Genomic DNA, 20,590 nt, shown 5'->3' on the forward strand with positions numbered 1-20,590 from the left:
AAAGAAATCAACAACATTTAAAAAAAGAAAAACAAAAATTCTACTCTCATGGAGCCTAAATTCTATTATTTCCTGTTTTCTATACATTTCAAGCTCAATATGCCCAAAAGGAATGCATTTCCACCCCCTTGCTCTGAGTGACATTTCTTTTTCTGCTCTTTAAGCTAATGATGCTCTGGTATTTTTAGTTTCCCAGATTAGAAACACTGATAGTTGACCTCTGTTGCTGTCATTCACTCATTACACCTGTCCCAAACACACAACTAGTGGTCATTGATCCTTTTAATACTCACTAATATGTGTGTCTGTATCACCTCTCTTGTTTCTTGGCATTAATCTTGCTCACCTCTCGCACCCCCCCGCCCCCCCCCCCCCCCCAGATTGGGCTTTTTTTAACAACCTAACATCTGTTTGTACTATTATTAGTTCTTTTCTTTTTTTAAAAAAAATATTTTTTTATTTCTTTGACTGTGCCAGGTCTTGGTTGAGAATTGTGGGATTTTTTCTTAGTTATGTCCTAAGGAATCTTCAGTTGAGACTCATGAACCCTCGGTTGCAGGATGAAACCTGGGCCCCTTATATTGGAAGCACTGAGACTTAACCACTGGACCACCAGGGAAATCCCTAGTTCTTTTCTATTTTTGATGAACTATGTAGCCTATTGCCAGAATTTTTTTCCCCAGCAAATAAATTTTAGTAACCACCCCACTTCCCTGCCACCCCTGCCCCATATATCTAAAATTCACTGCTCTCCCCCTGTAGGGCCAAGTCCCACGAAGGCCATGGAAACCTGGTTTTCCTCTTCTGTCTAGTGTGGCAGCCTTGTGCTGCAGAACCATTGTCATTAAATTATGTGGTTTCGTTGTCTTAGCAGGTGTCTTTCCATTGGTAAGAGATGCCATTCCCTTTCCTGGCTGTCCCTCATATCCCAAGTTGCAGGTCTTTCTTCTGACTCATTCTGATAGCATTGGATTCCTTTTACTCTCCCAAAATTTAGCACATCTTGTTGCAGTGTAATTATGTACTGTTTTCTACAAAATTGAGAGCTCGGAAGCAAGGTACCTGTCTTTATTTTTCTTTGCCATATGGTTTAGAGATAGAGGCAGATAGTACAGTTTGGTTTTTTTTTGGGGGGGGGTGCTAAAGTTTATAGAACTTAGGATGGCTTTCTTAAAAAAGAAAACAAATTATGAATGCAAAATTAGATGTGAAAGTGCGTATTTATTTGTATGAGAACGGAAGTATCTGGTCCAGGTATCTTCCTGCTGAATCTGCCTGTGCCTTATACCTAGGGAAATGTAAGTGCTTATTTGAAACTTGCTAAAATAGTGCTGTGTATATATAATTTTTTATTGTTGTTGATTTTCATAAGTTAGGGATAGGAAACAACAGCATCAGTTAGCCATTCTGATGCTAATACTGTTGATAGTAATAATAATGCCTAATGCTTCTATAACTTCCCATTTTTTAAGCACTTTCACATACTTTTTCTCAGGAGATTCTGATAACTGACTCAAAGGATAGTGACTCAAATGTAATGAGTTTTACTGTGTTTGGGTACGGGAAGATTGAGTTGCAGTTCTTCCTTTGAGATCAGATTTCACATTGGCCGGGAGATGATTCAGTTCTTCTGGGCATCTGTGACCTTAGTCAGCACACCCTCCACCTCCAGTTAGCCTGGCGAATGCTAAGGAGTTTTCTCAGGGCTTTCTAACTTGCTTTGCTGTCCTTCAGCTTTCTATTTCTTCCCCCTTTCAGCTTCCTCATCTCAATATTTCTTCTTCCTTTCTTCCTGATAGTTTATCTCTGTCTTGTCAGATACCACATCTATTCCCTCTTCGTCTCTCTCCTCTGGTTGGTAACTTAACACTTTTTTAAGTGTCAGTTCTTTGACTAAGCTGAATTTTGGATTACAGTTTCTTTGGGTTCATTTCTGCTTCTTTGAAGTACTTTAGAGGGAGTGATTTGGAGGATCTTCAATAGTACAAAAAGTACATGTATATTTCAGCAGTGGGAAAGCTGTCCTAAAGCTACATGTTTTATTTACTGCATAGGTAAGACATAGTATAACTTACAAGACCAAGGTCAGAAATGCTCAAATTTTCACTCCTGTTAAAGAGTTACGTTCAAATTGGAAACAACGGACACTCAGTTCAGTTCAGTTCAGATGCTCAGTGGCTTCTGACTCTTTGAGACCCCAAGGACTGCAGCACGCCAGGCCTCCCTGTCCGTCGCCAACTCCCAGAGTTTACCCAAACTCATGTTCATTGAGTTGGTGCAGACACTAGAAGACAAAATAATGATAGCAACGGCTTTTGTATGCCTGTTTCTTCCAGTCATTTTGCATCTGTTATTGTTAATGCTCACTTTACAACAGCAGCTCCAAGAAGTTAAGTGACTTGCCCAGGATCTCACAACTGGTAAAATGTAAGAGTGTTTTTTCAAGACAGCCTTATAGTAGCAGTTTGGGACCTCTGAAAGCATGGCTGTCTGAGGCTACTTATCTGAAGGTAAGTAGCTATTTTCTTTCCTATAGTATTACTATTAGAGCACAGAGCTATGATTTGGTAGAAAGCACTTGGCTTTGATGTCAGTCAGACTCAGATTGGCTTTTAATGTTAGCTCTGGTGGTTACATACTTCATGAGTATAGGAGAAAATACTTTAATCTCTCAGCCTCAGTTTTCTTACTTGAAAGTGGGTATATCTAATATTGAGCTATTGGTGGGATTAAAGGTATGCATGTTTGTGAAGCACATATGCTGTGTTTAAAAAGATGGGGATATATGACAGCTATTTCATAAACGGTTTCATTTCAAAGAGTAAAAATAAATGCCAGTTCATTGTCTAAAAAACTCACTTGTGAAAGAGTTGTTATTATAGTAGATGCAACAGAAACCAATTCTTATATACAGTTTTATTATCAGTTGTTATTGAAGAGCATGTTTTAACCGTCTTAAATGACAGATTATTGGTTTAGTTGTGGATTACAACACACCTACATTTTAAATATTCCAGTGGTGAATATATATTTGGAAACCTTTGGCTCTTGAAGGGAATATTGGTGGTTAATTTGTACCTGAGCAATTAAGTTGCTTTAAAAAAAACCCCACAAAATGACATGGAAAATTAAACAGTTCATTGTTTAGGGAATTTAATAGACACCCAAACTAATGGAGTAAGATTTTTAAGCTTATTATTTCTCCCTTTTTCTTGTGCCCCCATATCCTCTTGTAGATGAACTAAGACTACCTTCGGTTGAAACTTTCAGATAGTTATTGATGTTTTATTATGTAAACTTTTCAGTGCCCCTGCATAATATCAACTATAGAAATAGGATTGCTTAATAAAAGATATGAGTTATGTGATCTTGGGAAAGTTAGTAATCTCTTTGACCTTTTACTCCATATCAGCAAAATAAGGTGTTAGCAAGTTGTTTTGGTAAAAGGTCACAAACTTTTCTGATGTCTTTAAATATGATATTTGAAATCATTAAGCATTAATAATTGCAAAAATGCATTAATTTCTTCTGACGGCTAAACTTAAGAGTTCTAAATGCTCCATGACAAGTATCGCAAAGAATGGACTCAGAGCAAAGAGAGCATGATTTTTCATGAGCCCTTCTTAGCACATGCCTGGTACTTCTCAGCACAGCAAAGGGTTGAAACTGAGTCAACATGGGTGCAGACCTCTAGTCACCAGAAGCATAGTCCAGGAAAGAAAAACAGCTACATTAAATCACACTTCAGTATGCCGTTTTCTTCCCAGAGGGTTTCCGGTTAGAAATTTGAGGCTTCCCTTTTCTGGTTAAAGTTTGTAAACGTTGTCTTTGTTTCCATCCAGATTCAGCAAAGGGAAATCATGAAAGCCACAGACTGAATTTAGGAAGCACTGATTGATGGGGAAAAATAAAAATATCTAATTACGTTTAGTACTTACAGCTAAATGATAGCTAAGTGGCGATATGATAGACGACCCTTCATAATTTTTGTAGAAAAGATTCCAGAACAGGAAAAACTGTTTGGGAATGGTGGATGTAGAGTTATTTTTTAAATTATGGGGCAGAGCCCTTGGATGACCTTTGATGAAGAGCATGAACTAGTTGGATGGGGAGGTAAGCTGAAGCAGCATGGTTGTAATATTCTGACCCTCCATCTCCTAGTTCCACAGGGTATCTGTGTTGAAAAGTTTGTCTCTCTTTACTGTTCTTTAGGGCTTTCCCCTAAGGAATAATTGAGTCACAACTGACAAAGCCATCGATTGTTTTGCTACATGCCAGTATCATTACTGAGATCTCACAATCTCGTCTCCGAGAGGGCAGCCAGGAATGACAGAGATTCGTCTGCCACCTCCTCTTGCAGTGGGTCAGTCCTAACACAGAATTGACTGGCAGTTGCCGGGCCATGTTACAGGATCCTATGGGGACGCTTTGTGTATTTGTGCTTTTTCTAAGCACCAGGGACACCATTGGCCCTGCCCTGGAGAACTGCTCCATTCCAGGCAGGCAAAAGGCAGGAGGCAGGTGCCTGAAGTAATTTCTCTGGTGGATTGGTTGCCAACTGGAGGAATGACACCTGAGGATTCTGTGGCAGAGTTGATCCTCCTGTCCATTTTCGGTTTCCCTCAGTACAATTATGTGGCTGGAGTGAGTGCTGTATGAACAGTTGGCTGCCTCTGGAGTCTGATGTGGACCTGGTGTTGTTTGCCTGCAGGGGCAGCCCTTGGAGGAATTCCCCTGCCTGGTTCTGTCCAAGAAGTGTGCCCAGCCTGTTGCTGCTTGGCTGTCAACACTGACAGTGTGGTGGCAAACAGGAGCAAAGTGCCCATCAACCTAAATTCCTGAGTTTAGCTAGAGGATGAGAGAAGAGAAGAGGCTCAATCTTTATTCTCAGAAGCATTTAAATCTTTTTTCTGAGTCACCATATTTGGTGTGAGTTGATTTGGGCAGAGGGTCCCTTTCCTGTAGGAATGATTGTTTTAAGAGAGAACAATATGGATGGAAAATACATAAAAATGGTTGCCCAGAGAGAAGGTATTGGAATCTCTAGTTCTCTAGCAGTGTGTATGTGTGTGTCTCCTTGGTTGTTCTTTAAAAAAAATATATGGATGATGGAGGAGGAAGGAAATGAATATAGTACAATGGGATATAAACTTAATTGGTTTATAAGTCCAGCTTTTCAAAAAGTCAATTGAGTAATAAAGCAGCCTGAGGTTCTAATCCCAGACACACTGCTGATTCTTATTGTTTAAATTGTTATAGTTATTTTTAAATTATAGTTCACCAAACCTTAGTGAACTTGCATTTGTCTGTGCCATATGTGTTTTTAAGGCTGCTTTCAACCATAAAATTGACTTCATCTTTGAGTGTGAGCAATAAATAAGGAGCTTGACTCAAAAGCATCACAAAATATAATTTATGTGTGTGTTTCTGGAAGTGGATATGAATCTGGTAAAATGTATAAAATTAGTATCTTTGTGCTTTTAGGAAATCTGCAGTTAAGGACAGAACATGTTATACTATTTGAAAGGACAGTGAACCTTTCACTTCATGCCAGCAGTCTTAAAAATAAAAGGAAGTAGGTTTCAAAACCAAAATAAAGTTAATGAACATTAAATACAGTTAATGTTTGTTAGTATAAACACATTGTTGTGTAAGTGTGTCTGTAAGTTACTAAATAGCCTAATATCTATATGTATTTCCAGTAGGTTCTTTTCTCCGTATTAGAAAATTCCTAGGAAAAGGAATGAGATAATTATTGTCACCAAAATTTGTTTAGAGTATGTAGATTCCTGATCAGAGTAATGATTATAATTTATGTATGTCCAAATGTGGATTAATATGCCACTTGCCCATATTATAATTTTAGCTTAAATATATTATGTAACTGTTCATAATATTGAATCATTATTTACATATATATGAAAGATAAGTTTTCTTTCAACTGAAACAAATTAATATTTATGTACTCTCTTGGGTTGACCCATCATTTCCAAAGGTGGGGGTTTTAGTTTGCTCTGTGTGTATGTTCGAAAGTAGAACAGTAATAGTCATTTATCACTTCCTGCCCTGCTGCTTAGTCTCACTTGGAACAGGCTAATCCGGGACCATCGATCTGCTTCTAAGGCTCTTATCTCACAGGGCTTGGTAAAACTAGCAGCAGTACTTCTAGCCATCAGAAAACCAGAATAAATTTGTTTTTAATGGTACAAATGCAGATTCCTTATGAAATACTAATTTTGAAGAAATCTTTTCATAATAGTTCCTGTCATTTTGTGGGGGTTAAGTGATTTAGCCTGAAGAAATTATCTTTCTGGTAGCATTTACCAATAGTAAAATATTTTTCTAAGTAATTTAGTAGTTCAAGGTGAAACCTTTTTTTGTTGGGGAAGGATGATAGGGAGAATTTGAAAAATATTTGAAAAGAAGGAACTAATAAGCTCTAGTCCCATCCTCCAAAATTAAGTAGGTATTAACATTTTCACATGTTTACTGTCAATCGCTAATTTTTCTATTTTTTTGTTATGAAAACTTTATAATGTACATTTTATGTGTATATTATAGTGAATCCTCATGTATCCATTATTCACTTTTAATAGCCCCTGTTTCATGTCCAGTCATATTTCTTCTGTCCTCTTCCATTTTTTGGAAGAAAATGCCATGCATTTCACCACTTTATCCATAAATATTTCAACTCAATTTTTACACATATAAGTTTAAAACATTCTAAAATTATAGTTTCCTTAAAAAAGTAGAGAAAGCTAAAGTCACTTTTTGACCTCTCTCTGATCAAAAGCTACCACTTCCATCTGTCCACTCCTAAAAGTAACTAACTAGAATTGATTTTAGAATGTGTCCTTTTATCAATAACTCATTGTTGTAATGATGAAGTCACATAAATACCTTCTTATGTGTAGCATATATTATTATTCTATATATTAAAAATTACAGGTTGAAATCAGACTGTTTACAACTCTTATTTTCAGTTTTGAGATACAAATTATGAGCCTGTTCTTCAGTGAGTCTAACCCATTTATATTTATTGAGAATAAGGATGTCTGAATTTGTTTCATTTCTCTTTTTAATGATGCTTTTTCCTTTTTTCTTTATTTTCTATATTCCCAAACTCTTTTAGATTGCTTGAGTATGGTTTGTTCCATCTTTTTTTCCTCCTGGTTTATAAATTGTAAATGCTATTTTTTTTCTTTAGTGTTTTAATTTTAAAATACATGTTTGGCTTATTTTTCTAGTGGCGTTTAAACCGAAAGTATTTCTATTCTCCTGTGACTAGAATATTTTAGCCAGAAGTATTTTCATTACTTGTAAATGTTTTCCACAGTTACTGTGGTTTCATTTATAGAATGAAACTGTGTTAGTCAGATTTCACGTTCCTTTATCAACAGTAGATTTATGATTTGTTTGATTTAAACCTGATGACTTTTCTCAGGCTCTGATCAAAACTGAATCTTTTACAGTATTTTATTCACCTGCCGTAGTAGAAGTTCCCCATGCTTTGTTTTTTTGAAGTAACTATCTCTCTTGTAAAATTCTTAATTGTCTCAGTTTTCATATTAAAATTGTATTTGCATGTAAGTTCCCTCAAATCTTTATTGGAAGTAGAGTATCCACATGAATTAGTTAAAGGAGGAAGGGTTCATCTTAAGAAAGATACTGGTTTATTTGGAATATGATAGTATGATGCTGTACCAAAGCAGAGTGTAATAGGTGTGTTTGATTGGAACCAAGAGAGCCTCAGACAGATTGCCTCTGGCAAAATGGAGTGCACTATAAAAATGGATGTCAGTGACTATTTCTTGGGGACCAGTTTTACTTTGTATTCCTCTCATTAGCTGTGTTGGGTCTCCCAGACAATACTTGCCTCTCTGCTAATGTCAGCTGTGTTCTTCTGTTTCTGTCCACTGATTTGTTTCTGTCTCTCGTAACTCAAGCCTGTGTGTGCCCCATCTTAGCTTCTTCATTCTTACTCATGCTTCTTCTATCTTTTCAACTCTAGCTCCACTACTAATTGGTTTATTCTTTCAAATTCTCAAGAGAGACACTCCAGCCCAGTTTTACCTCTTAGGTCAGCACTTAGATTGTCTTCCATTGAGTGAGGGGCCCACCCTTTGCTTCCCTGGTTATGGTTGGAGGAGAAGGGCATAGCATAGTGTGAAATGGCATATTCCTTGGAGCAAGGGCTTTGGGAAGGTTGCAATCTGCAGTAATTAGTTCAGGCTGCTGTAAATAATGCCATAGACTGGGTGGCTGAAACAGTAGAAATTTATTTCCCCACTGCTCTAAAGGCTGGGAAGTTCACCCTCAAGGTCTAGCAGGGTTTGGTTTCAGGTGAGAGCTCTCTTCCTGGTTTTGTGGATGGCCACTTTCTCACTGTGTACTTCCAAAGAAAAAACATGGCTTTTCTTTGTTGCTTGCATGTGATGAGAGGGAGAAAAGGAAGGAGGGAGAGGAACATAGATCTCTCTTTGTCGTCTTATAACATTTTCAGTCTTCTTGGTTTAGGACCCCACCCTTATAACCTCATTTAAACTTGATTACTTCCTAAAAACCCTATCTCCAGATATAATCTCATTGAGGGTTACAGCTTCAACATATGGATTTTGGGGGCCTAGCAGTGTTATAAGGCACTGTAACACTCACTCAGCCTTTTAAACTCTTGATCAGGACAGAGCTTTATTTCAAGAACATCATATCACTTGCTATTTTTTTTTTTTAATATTCTCAATCTTGATAGTGTTAATATTACCATCCAATCAGTAACTCAAGCAGGAAAACAGATTCATCCTAGACTCATCTGCCTTATCTTCACATCACCAGATCCTGTTGCTTACAGCTCTTATTCCTCAGATCTGTCTCCCATTTTCATTTACTTTTCACTTTCTTCTCTTTGAAAATGCTTCTTAACTGGTCTTTTTGCTCCCAGTTTTTATTTCTTTTATAGATAATCCACACCATCACCAGAGTGATCATTCTAAACCAAAGATCGGTTATATCACTCACTCTACCAAAAGAAGCTGCAGTTTTAAATAAACTCTTCACGAATGGCTCCCAGGGCCCTCAGTGATTTACCCTGTAGCCACATCCGTAGCCTCGTCACCTCTTCTTTCCTTGTCCTTCAGGCCCAGTCCAGGCCTAAGTAAGTGCTGGCGGTCCTCAGAAGGTACTGTGCGCTCTTGCCTCTGTGTGGGGAGCCCTTGCATCACCCCTTCTGTCCTATCTCCCACCTGTTTTTTAAAATTCCATGCAGGGGCTGCTGCCTCCAGGAAGCTTTCCCTTTTCTCTTCAGTTTGGGTTTGATGGCATCTCTCTTTTGTATTCTTATTTCCAATGTCTGTTTACTTCTTTTTTTTTTTTTCCTTCTTCCAATTCACTTGGCCCATGAGTTCTCAGACTGTGTCCTCATTCCTGATTCCCTCACCCAGAAACATGCTCATCATATAGGCACTCAGTGAGTTGCTGAATCAATAAATAAGAGAATTTGAGTTCTTTTGTAAGCTTGTGACCCCTCTCAGCATATTCATTTTGGACAGGTAATTTATCTTTCCATTTTATAAAGGAAGGATAAGACCATCAATCAGTATTTGACTTATGTTAAAGGCAAGGTTCCTGGATACTAGATTTTCTTTGATTTGAAAGAGCAAACAAGAATAAATAAATTCTATTCTTATTGAAGGAGTTTGGAGAGTTCGTAAATGTGAACTTGAAAAGGAAGACATTGTTCACAAATGCTTTTCTGGTCAAGCCTGTAAAAATGAGGGCGAAGTCCTACAGAACAGATGCTAAAAAGAGCTGACTATTTTCTGTTGGATGATTGCATGATGCTGGTGGGTAGTTGGACATTTTTGTGCTCTTGGAGCAGTAGTTCAGTAACCCTAGAATGAGAATTATGACTGCCAGTGTCAGTTTTGCTGTCATGGCCAATTGACTTTATGACTAACTGCCTACAAATGAGTACAGCCTTGCATTTGTCTGCTAACTTCTGGTAGTGCTGAGGCAGCTAAGAAGGAGAAGAATGTTAAATTTAAATGCATTAACGGATGCTGAGCTACTTTGACAAGCTGCGAACCATTGCAGCAAGCTCTTCTAATGGTGTACTCCTTTTACAGTCAAAATAGTGAAGATATCTAGAAAATTGTATGCATTTGGGGCAGTGTCTATTAGTGGAATTATTTTTAGCATAAGACATTTTCACTTGTTAGGTGCCATATAATCTGTGTTGGGCAAGAATGATTTGTTTTATATTTGAAGTACTGATTCTCAACTACACAAAAGCTGTGCCTATGCATTACCAGTACAACTTGTTGAAAAGTAAAATGATTCCTAATTAATCAGTTTCTGTTTCTAAAAGAAATGAAAGAAGCTGTTTTGAGTTTTATCCTTGATTGGAACTAGTGTTATCAACTAGTTGTTGGACAATCAAAAGGTCATAGCTAAAATCATTAAGAGGATTTTTAAAGGATTTGTCATTCAAGTTCTGCAGGAAGCATAGAGACCTTAGATTAAAAATGGTTTTTAAAATTTGCATTTTTCCTAAGCTAATATATACATAAGTAGGCTTGCCAGATACAATAATGGATCCTTGGTTAAATTTGAATTTCAGATAATCAACAAGTTAGTGTTTAGTGTGATTATATCCCAAGTATTGTGTGGGATATACTTATACTATAATTTATTCATTTATCTGAATTTCAGATTAAACTGGGTATCCTGTATTATTATTTGCTAAATCTGGCCACTGCATACTGACACAAAATTTTAAAATTCAGAAGAAATGCAGCTCAAAATTTTCTTCTATTGTTCTCCACCTCTTGACATCCAACCATTAGTGTCTTTGGAAAGCTTGCAGGGATAGTCTAGGCTTTTATATATATATAAACATTTATGATAAGGGTTTCTCTGAAAGAATAAGCAATTCTACTTCCACATAACTGACTTGTAGGTGAACTTTTGGATGCCAGGGTTTTTCACAATTGAGAACTACTTACTCGGTGCTTTCTCTGCAGACTCCTCATGAATCAGTGGGCCTCTGAATCCATAGGCCAACCCCCATCCCCCACCAAGCAATGAATACTATTTATCTTTTGAAGTTAATTTTTCATAGAGGAAAGAGCATAGAACTAAATTTTATTGTGCATACCAAGCACTCATGTAAATAATTTTATTCTTTCAAAACTATGAATACCATTCACTTGTAATTATAGATTCCAAGTTCAGAAAAGACAGATGAGTGACATAACAAGGGTGTAGAGCTTGTAAATGGTCAGGCTAAAATTTTAACTCAGGTCATCAGACTCCCTCGTCCATGCCCTTTCATTACCATCATGCTTCCTCCGAGGCAGTTGTATTAACTACATTTTTGTAGTCCTGGGCTTCCTTCTATTGGGGTATCTTTCCATTTGTTTGTCAGAAGTTAATAATTTTTTGAGAGAGGACCTAATAATACTCTTTTATGAAGGACTCTTGTATTGTCCTTTAAGATCTTCCTATATATTTCCCTGTGAAACCATGCAAGGGTTGGCATTGGAATGCTCATCTACATGTGGTCAACATTAATCATAAAAACAGAGAGGTAGGTGTTTTGCAGTGAGCTGGAAATTTGTACGTTTATCTCACTTCTCATAACATACCCAAAGAGTAAGTGTGTTTTCTAGGAAACTAAGGTTCATATGATAGGCCCCTTGTTCAAGGCTGCTGCTGCTAAGTCGCTCCAGTCGTGTCCGACTCTGTGCAACCCCATAGACGGCAGCACACCAGGCTCCCCCGTCTCTGGGATTCTCCAGGCAAGAACACTGGAGTGGGTTGCCATTTCCTTCTCCAATGCATGAAAATGAAAAGTGAAAGTGAAGTCACTCAGTTGCGTCCGACTCTCAGCGACCCCATGGACTGCAGCCTACCAGGCTCCTCCGTCCATGGGATTTTCCAGGCAAGAGTACTGGAGTGGGGTGCCATTGCCTTCTCCAGTTCAAGACTGTATCACTCTTAATTCCAAGTTAGAGTCAGTGCTCTTTTTTCTTAACTTTTTATCTTTCTAAGTTTTCACAGGGAAAAGAGCATAGAATTAAGTCTTATTGTGCACTCATGTATATAATTTTATTTTTTCAAAACTTTATGCGACTTTCTAATACAGTGTCAGTAGTTGAGCTTTTTGACTATTTAAAATGAACTATTTTAAATTGTATATCCGATCTGGCTTAAGAAATGTCAGTGGGTATTATTCTCAGTTTACACAGAGCTAACTGCAGGCATTGTATCTGCTCCTGCATACCAGATTCTTCCTTTTCTCCCATATGCATTCTTTCTCAAACAGAGGGGCAGCTTGTTCCTTCTCAGAGAAGTCCCCTATCTCATCTTCTGGATGAAAAGTGAGGATATCTGGTTCTGAATTCCTCTTCTCCATTGAAGGAATGACCTCCTGACTTCTGATGACTCAGGGTTTTCTGCAAGGGAAAGGATCAATATAACTTAGAGTCAGTTGTACAAAACTGTTGGACAGCAGATATTCAAGATGGCTTAGTGATGTGGGTATTGTCAGTGGAGACCTGCATCCAGTACTTGAAACAGTTTAGATGAGTATAATCAGAGAAAGATGAGGTCTGTGTGGGTTGAAGGAGTTTTTTTTAAGTAGGGAAAAAGATTATTGACAGGAGGGTATTTTTAAAATGTAAAATATCTTTTGAATGTTGTGCTCTCTTTTATTCAGTTTTTCATCCATGGTTTAATATATCTTGCACTCACTCACTGAGCATCACAGTTCATTTCTTAATTGGTGTGTCTGAATTATCTTCCCAGTTAAGACTGGGAGCATTCAATGGCAGGATCATATCTTCTACTTTTTATCTTAAAAAATTTTTTTTGCCTACAGAATTTCTCATTACAGAGCCCAGTAAGCTCCTTCCACTTTGGGTAAGGATCTGTAAGTGAATCCAGAGTTATAGTGGTCTGTGTTGAGGAGCTCTTAAGGAAATATTTTGGATACTTCTGCTTATTTGGGGCTTCCCAGGTGGCTCAGTGGTAAAGAATCCGCCTGCCAATGAAAAAGGTGTGAGTTTGATCCCTGGTTTGGGAATATTCCCTGGAGGAGGAAATGGCAACCCACCCCGGTATTCTTGCCTGGAGAATTCCATGGACAGAGGAGCCTGGCGGGCTACAATCCGTTGGGTCCCAAAGAGTCAAACATGACTGAGCAACTGAGCACCAACTTATTTAAAATAGATTTTTATGCCTTTTACCTTATTATACAAGTATTACCTGCAAATACAATAATTTTGAATAAATCCTAAAATGAATACATTTTTTTTTTGCCTATACAGAAAACCATCTTAAGTTATCTCCACAATATCTTAATGGTCAGAGGAATCATAGTAGTATCAAGTGCTTTTTAAAATATTTAGTTTCAGAATATAACTTTAAAGTTGTAAAACATAACCATTTCATTTTCTTTTCTCCCTAGAGCTTCATTGTAGTTGTTGATTTATAATCATTCTAAAGAAGAACATTGAAATTTGGAAAATATGTTAGAAACTATAGGTAAGACCTATTTATTCCTGTTTTGATAATGATTTAAACTCCTTCCATTGGGATCTTTGAAATATGTTCTACATATTAAAATTCTGTCTGTAATAACTTGGTTAATTTTTTTTATCCACTATCATTGTACTAGGGCAATGTGTTTTGATATTTAGATGATTTTATATGAAGTGTTATCAAAACACATCATTTATAAGCAAAAGTTAAAAGCATATGATATGTTCTACTAAATAATGGGTTTTAAGAAAGCTTAATGTAAACCCAGTTCTGATTTATGAACTCAATTCTGGTTAAAGTTTGTTTCTGAATAGCACCAGAAGTGTAACAATATTTTTAACACTGAAGGTCATTGCCTATGTCTTACTTTTACTTTACTCTTGGCAGGTTAAATAGTACTGAGCTTTTAAGTTGGTAAAACTGTTATAACAATACCAAACAGGTTGACAAACTTGAGTCACAATTTATGGCAATTTAATTTCTGCAGTAGATAATTTAGGTTGAAATATCCAACAAATTTTCTAGACTTATGTGTTAACCTTTTTATTTTCCCCCACACACTGCACTGCTGTTTAGTTTTAGAGAAGCTGGTTTATAGAACTAGTTTCAGGTATGTCAGGTATGGAACATCCAGTCTGTCATGGTCCCTTATCTGACACTTCAGTCTTCGCCTTTTCCAGGAAACTCTTTGGGTGTGATTATTGGAAGGTATCTGGATTTCACTGTGATGCCTTGATGATCATGGCTGATGCCTTGACACCTGCAGGTTTTGAGGGGTAGCAGGAAGTGGGTGGCAGGAAAGGAGGAGCTGTTTTTGTGATCATGAGGATCAGTACTGTTAACTTTTGTTCCTGGTACTATGACCACAATAAGGATGCATGGGTGCACATATCCTGCATCACCTATTTTATACTAAAGTCACACAGAGTAAAGACGAATAGTTTACATAGGAAAGTTCCTCATAAGAAAGTGGACAGCAAAGGGGAAATACAGAATTATTTAAAGCATTACCTTATAATCTTCATTTTGTAAGTTATTACTGAGTTGTACACCTTTTAAGAATTGACGTGAGAATTCATACTAGATTTATTTTTTGAGATATCATGGGAAATATGACCTAAAATCAGTTCTTAGGCATACTTTTATTACTGTTTGCTTTTAAAATTCTGCATATGAGTGTTTAACTTTGTGCATGAACTCATGGTCAGCATTAGTTCATATTTTAGTTTCTCCATTCCTGCATAATCATATTTTTGCTATCCAAGAATGTCTCGAGTGATAGTTCTCACTCTTTTTTATTACTATGATATGGCAAATATATTTTAATAGATATCATCGAGAATCTGTTAGGACATATATCTGAGCAGTCTCCAGTATTTTTTAAAAATTGTAGCTTCACTTATATGGAAGGGAGAGAGGGAGTGAGAGGGATTTTGGGAGATGTTTTAAATTATTATTTGTGGTAGCATCTAACTGTTTAGAGTCTTGCATGTTAGATGTTAGGATTATTAAGGATACGCTTATGAAAAATACTAACTTTGGCACCTTTGTACCTTATACAAGGTGATTAATAAATAAATTGTATTCAGTTTTATGCTTATGTACATATGCTATTTAATTTGGAGGTAAGACATTTCAAGCATTAAAAAATTGTGTTTTTGAAGGAATGTGTATTATTGTAATGTATTTTCAAGTAAATGCAAAAGTATATAATGCATTGCCTCTTAATACATGAAATTGTCATATTTTGGATGTTATAACTCATCAGTGACATTATTTACCTCTACTTATTAGTTATGTTTCTAATTTTTCTTATATATACATTTTTAATAAAAAAGAAATAGCATTTATAAGATCACAGAATGTTTGGTTTTAATTAGTTATTATAAAATAGTTGAAATAGCTGGTACTAGAAGCATATCAGATATGCATCATCTGAATTTGTTTCCATACTTACAGTTAGTTGCATGTACCATACACTATAACCAGTTGGCTGCTTTTAAACAAACTTTCTTATTAGAGGCTTCAAGGTTTGAGGAATGTATTTAGAGTGACATGTTTTAGTCCCTTCTTTTTTCCAAGTCAATTTTTAGTCTCCCAAGACATAGTTTTAGAATTTCTATAAGCATGGTTTGATGCCTGTCTTTTGAATCCTGGTACTGACTAATGCTGCTGTTTGGTTTAGACAAAAATCGGGCCCTGCAGGCAGCAGAGCGCTTGCAGGCCAAGCTGCGGGAACGTGGGGATGCAGCAAATGAAGACAGACTGAACCTTCTCAAGTCAGTGCTGCAGAGCCCACTCTTCAGCCAGATTCTGAACCTTCAGACTTCCATACAGCAGCTGAAAGACCAGGTAAGACATGGTGTGTACCCACAGGAGGCCTGCATAGCATGGCATAGAGCTTGTGAAGTCTCCTGTTTTTTCTGAAAGGCTGATTTTTGTATGTGTGAACTAATTGTTAATGAAGTCACTTAAACCTCCAAGTGAGACTTCATATTCACTGTGGCTCCCCACCCTGCCGTGCCCTCAGTTATTTTCTTAATGATTGTGGCTGTATATTGTAAATGATATGACATTGTGTTGAAAGCTGTGGGAAAATGGAAGAATGAGTTCCTGCAGGAGAGGAAGATGATAAAAATATGTTTAGGGTGGTTGGCTGTAGCTTGGTTTACATCATCACTGTGACTCATGGTTCATGTGATTGTGCTTATTCAAATTCAGACGTTCAGCACACTTAGAAGATTTCAAATGAGCCTGGATTTGCATGTGTAATCATGTATGTGAGGAAGGGAAATCACCTCTATATTGACAGTAGAAGGAGTAATTACATTGTGATCAGTTAGAGGAATTGCAATTCTCACTTCTAAAAAGAGTGTAAGTAGCAATTGCTCCCATGACAGCATCAGATGGTGATAAACATTAGGACTTCTAAATGTAACACAGTGTTTATTTCTGTAAAAATTATAAGCATTAAAATGTCCTAGCATTTATATTAAAATTGAAACATAATGCAATGACAAAATGAAAACTGAAGTCAGATGGTCACTGAACTTACTTATTGTAATCACCGTTTCAGGTTTTTAAAAAATAGTTTTTAAATGGTTGTTATCCTCACAAGGTTTGAAGTTAATCTAATTATGTCTTCAGTCCAAGTTAATTCTCATTCTGATGTTTTTAGCATTAATCTAATGGTTATGGATGACTGGCTAGCCAATATTCTACCTTAAAAGTTTAACATGAAACCTGAAGACTAGTTTCATAATTCAGTCGAAGAACAGCTTCAGTTAACAACAACAAAAAGCCCCAAATCTGCCAAATGGAAAAAGAACAATAGCATCAATAGAGAAGGAATTTGTTAAATGTCATATAACTTTTTAATCTAGCTATTTTAGTGCCTCCCCCAAATTTAAGTACATAGATCAAGAAGAATCTTTAAAAATATTTCTCTGAAGTGAATTTGTACCTAATGATTTAAAAAGATATGATCATGAAGTAAGAAAAAGAGGTGGTTTCATTATATATAATTGTGTTTTTTTCCTTTGTAAATTATTGAAAAAATTGGTTTCAGGTACTCATTTTCAGAATGGATTGGCATTCTTTGGAGAAACCAGTACTATGGATATTAGTGTAATTATGGTATAGAAAATTACCTGTTTTTTAAACAATGTGAAGATGTTTTACAGATATCTTCTCCCCTTATTGTATTACATGGAAATATAACTCAAATGAGAGGGAAAGTTGAAAGAAAAATTACTAGTGATTATGTTAGGAAATGCTGTTAGTCCAGTGAAGCAGCTGTCAAAATGTCCCTGCTATCTAGTCTTATGTAAGGGGACTAGCTTTTGTGCCTACCAGGTCTGCTGAAAGGAGGGGAGAAAAAGGACGACTTGTTGTTGAGGTTGTTTTACCCTTTCCAAATGGAACTAGGATATTGGATCTAATACTATTTGGGTCCCATGTAATTCAACTTAAACTTCTTTGGAAATTATTGAGGATAATATTATGGAGCCTCGTAGTCTAGGACTACAGACAGTGTGATCTCATTTTATTAATGACAAATGCTATTATACAGTTGACCCTTGAATAACCTGGGTTTGAACTGTACAAAGATGTATTTTCTCTTTCTTATGATGTTTTTAATAATATTTTCTTTTCTCTAGTTTGCTTTATTATAAGAATATGTTATATAATATATATAACATACAAAATATGTGTTAATTGACTATGTTATAGGTGAGACTTTAGTAAGCAGTAGGCTATTAGTAGTTAACTTTTGAAGGAGTCAAAGCTATAATACTTGGATTTTTGACTGCATCATAATTGATGTCTCTCCCCACTCCTCACCGCTGTGTTGTGCAGGGGTCAACTGTATTTCAAGGCTATGATGTTCGTGAATGATGTAGGTGTGTTTTACATGACTTTCCTGTTTTTGACTCATTGGTCACCTCTTCAAATATTGAAAGGGACCATGGAAACCATCTGTTCATCCCCCTGCTGATTATAGCAGATTAGTTTAAAGAGTAGATCCAGAGGTGGAACTTGGGCTTCTTGGCTCCCAAGGCACAGTCCTTTCCTTCATTTGACCCTGAAGCTTGTCTCACATCTCCCCCAGACCAAGGTTAACAGTGCCTAGATGCCGCGAGTTTAGTGTCCGTTGAAACCTTAGATAACGTCCCACAGTTTTTGTACTCTTCACTTTACTCTCCATTCTTTACCAGTTCAAAATCATTTGTTAATTTTTTTTCCTTGCCTGACTAGAGAAAGTTTTCAAAAACTTGTAATATTTTCTGTTTAAAGGTAAACATATGTATTCTAAGTGTTATCATGTTAGATTTAAATTTTCTATATCATTTACCAATTGCTAATTTATTACTATTTGTAATTTAATATTTAAGTAATACATCTAAGGAGTGAAATTTGTGCTTTTAATCCAGTACCTATACAAATCTGATGAATGGCCAGCTTTTATTTATTATCTTTCACCTAAATTACATTTTCAAGTATTTAATTTTATATGCATGATAGGAGCAACTTACTGTCTCTGTCTCTTTTAGTATTACTGGAAAGTTTGACCCCTTTAATTTTTCTCCGCCATCATTCTGCCTTGTAAAAGCAAAGGGAGTGAATAATTGAAAAGCCCAAGGTGTATTCACCATATGGGGAACATGATCATATTGTTGTATTAATGACAGATGCTAACATGCCTTGTTGAATTAAACCTACTATTTTTCCCCCCTCAGATCCTTCTCATTACTTCTTTCAATAATGTTTAATTTTTCCAATTTGTTTCTTCAGTATTAAGATAGAAATAGAAACCTTAGAAATCAAACTGTTTCCCTTTGGCAAATTAAACCCTTGACAGGTGTGTAACTGAGAGGGCAAAAAAAGCCATGCCCTGAAGGGATGTGCTATTTAAATATTGTCAAAAATATTAGCAGGTCTGAGAGTATAATTGATGCCTCTGTTTAACTCTGCCACATTGTGTATTGTTCTAACCACCAGCTAAAAGGATGTGTGCTATTAAACCTGAATAATCTCTAATAGCTCCAGTTCATTTCCTATTGCATGATTCCTGTTTAAGTGAGGGGGTGTGGATAACTGTGACTTTGTGTCAATGATCTGTCAAATGTAGATTCTCAAGTAGTGTCCTCACTGTCACCTAGTCATCTGGGCTAATAACTGCAGGGCTTAATGCATATTCATGACAAAAATCCAGCTATTGTGGAGGAAATAAACACGTTAGCAATTTAATAATAGCAATGTCAGATGAGAGGATATTGGATTAGCATATTTATTCTGTGACGTTTGTCCAGCCCAATATAGGTGGATGCTACTTTCATGATTAATTAATTGCCTTGCCTTCTGAATTGACTAAGGGTACTAAGTTAAACGTCTTTTTATCTTGAGTTATTTGTAGGAAAACTATGAATTAAAATTATTAACTTCGTTAGAAAGGACTGATACTTCAAATTGTCATTGCTAAGGTTTTTTAAAATTATGACTACAGAGACCAATTCTAACATTGAAGAAAATGATGTGGATATCAGGCTTACAAAAGCTGCTGACCTGGAAAGCTAGCCTTGGGGCACAATATTCTGGAGGTTTCTCCTTGTCACTGATTTCCAGCCTTTTTGGAGTATGGCACTCCTTATTTTGTTGTTGTTTGATTTCCAGGTTCCTGGTTTGTTCACCTTTCTCATAGGGAAATGTGAGTTTACCTATATATCATCTAGATGCATATGTATATATACACAAAATTAAGCCAGATTTTTCTAGGTTTTTCTTTGGAACTCTTATGAAATCTCTTGGAATTATTGGTGAGACATTGATTTAACATAGAACCAGTATTGGAAATTACTGTTCAGTTTTGATTAGAGTAATTCAGTACTTTTTCATTTTTATTCTCGAAAAATATGGTCTTCATGGTATAAAAGTCGTAGTTTTATATTTCTGTGTTTCTAAGTTTTATCTGTTCACATTCCGAAAAAAATTTGGACAACTCCTGAGGGCAAAACATCCTAATAGATGATGCAAAGGTAAATCTAAATAAAGATCAAATAAAAATATTAGATAACTAGATATACCAAGAATCTTGGGTGGCTAAAATTGAGTATATAATTTAATTCTCATTTCCCAGGACAAAGGCAAAAAAGAACCAGATGATTGTATATTGCTCAATGTGAGACCTCATTCAATAAACGAAATTTCCCCTTGGCAGTGGGAAGGTTATGGGAGCTCATGGTTGGTTTGTTTGTTTTTTTAATAGAAAGCTCATAATCATTTAGTAATAAACCTTTGTTGAACACCTAAAATAAGTAAAAATGCAATGAATAAGTAAGACGGAGATTCTTTCCTATTTAGAGAGAAAGAACATGTATAGGCTTATGTCATTAAATAGAAAAACAAGCTAAGTGGTATAAAAGGAACAGACAGGAAGAAATTACTAACTTTGACTAGAGGAAAACTTCACATTGGAGATGACATCGAAGATGGGCTTTGAAAAATGAGTAGGGGTTTTCTGTAGAGATAGAGGGAATTATTTCAGGTAGTG

General features: G+C 36.3%; 1 protein-coding gene across 22 annotated transcripts in view; it reads left to right on the plus strand.

The window, feature by feature from the left end:
* MPDZ (multiple PDZ domain crumbs cell polarity complex component) overlaps window positions 1-20,590 on the plus strand; it is a 212,908-nt gene that overhangs the window by 11,666 nt on the left and 180,652 nt on the right. For 21 of the 22 annotated variants that reach the window (XM_081570360.1, XM_081570365.1, XM_081570379.1 and 18 more), the window contains exons 2-3: window positions 13,466-13,542; window positions 15,725-15,891. In XM_081570360.1, the coding sequence (XP_081426486.1) occupies window positions 13,527-13,542; window positions 15,725-15,891 (183 nt within the window). In that variant the 5' untranslated portion in view covers window positions 13,466-13,526. Of the gene's footprint in view, window positions 1-2,380; window positions 2,511-13,465; window positions 13,543-15,724; window positions 15,892-20,590 lie in introns of all 22 variants that reach the window. The other variant, XM_081570408.1, reaches the window with a different exon arrangement.

This window comes from Giraffa tippelskirchi, chromosome 1 (genome assembly GCF_054371585.1).
Source record: "Giraffa tippelskirchi isolate mGirTip1 chromosome 1, T2T-mGirTip1v1.2.pri, whole genome shotgun sequence".
In the NCBI taxonomy this organism is placed as follows: Eukaryota; Metazoa; Chordata; class Mammalia; order Artiodactyla; family Giraffidae; genus Giraffa; species Giraffa tippelskirchi.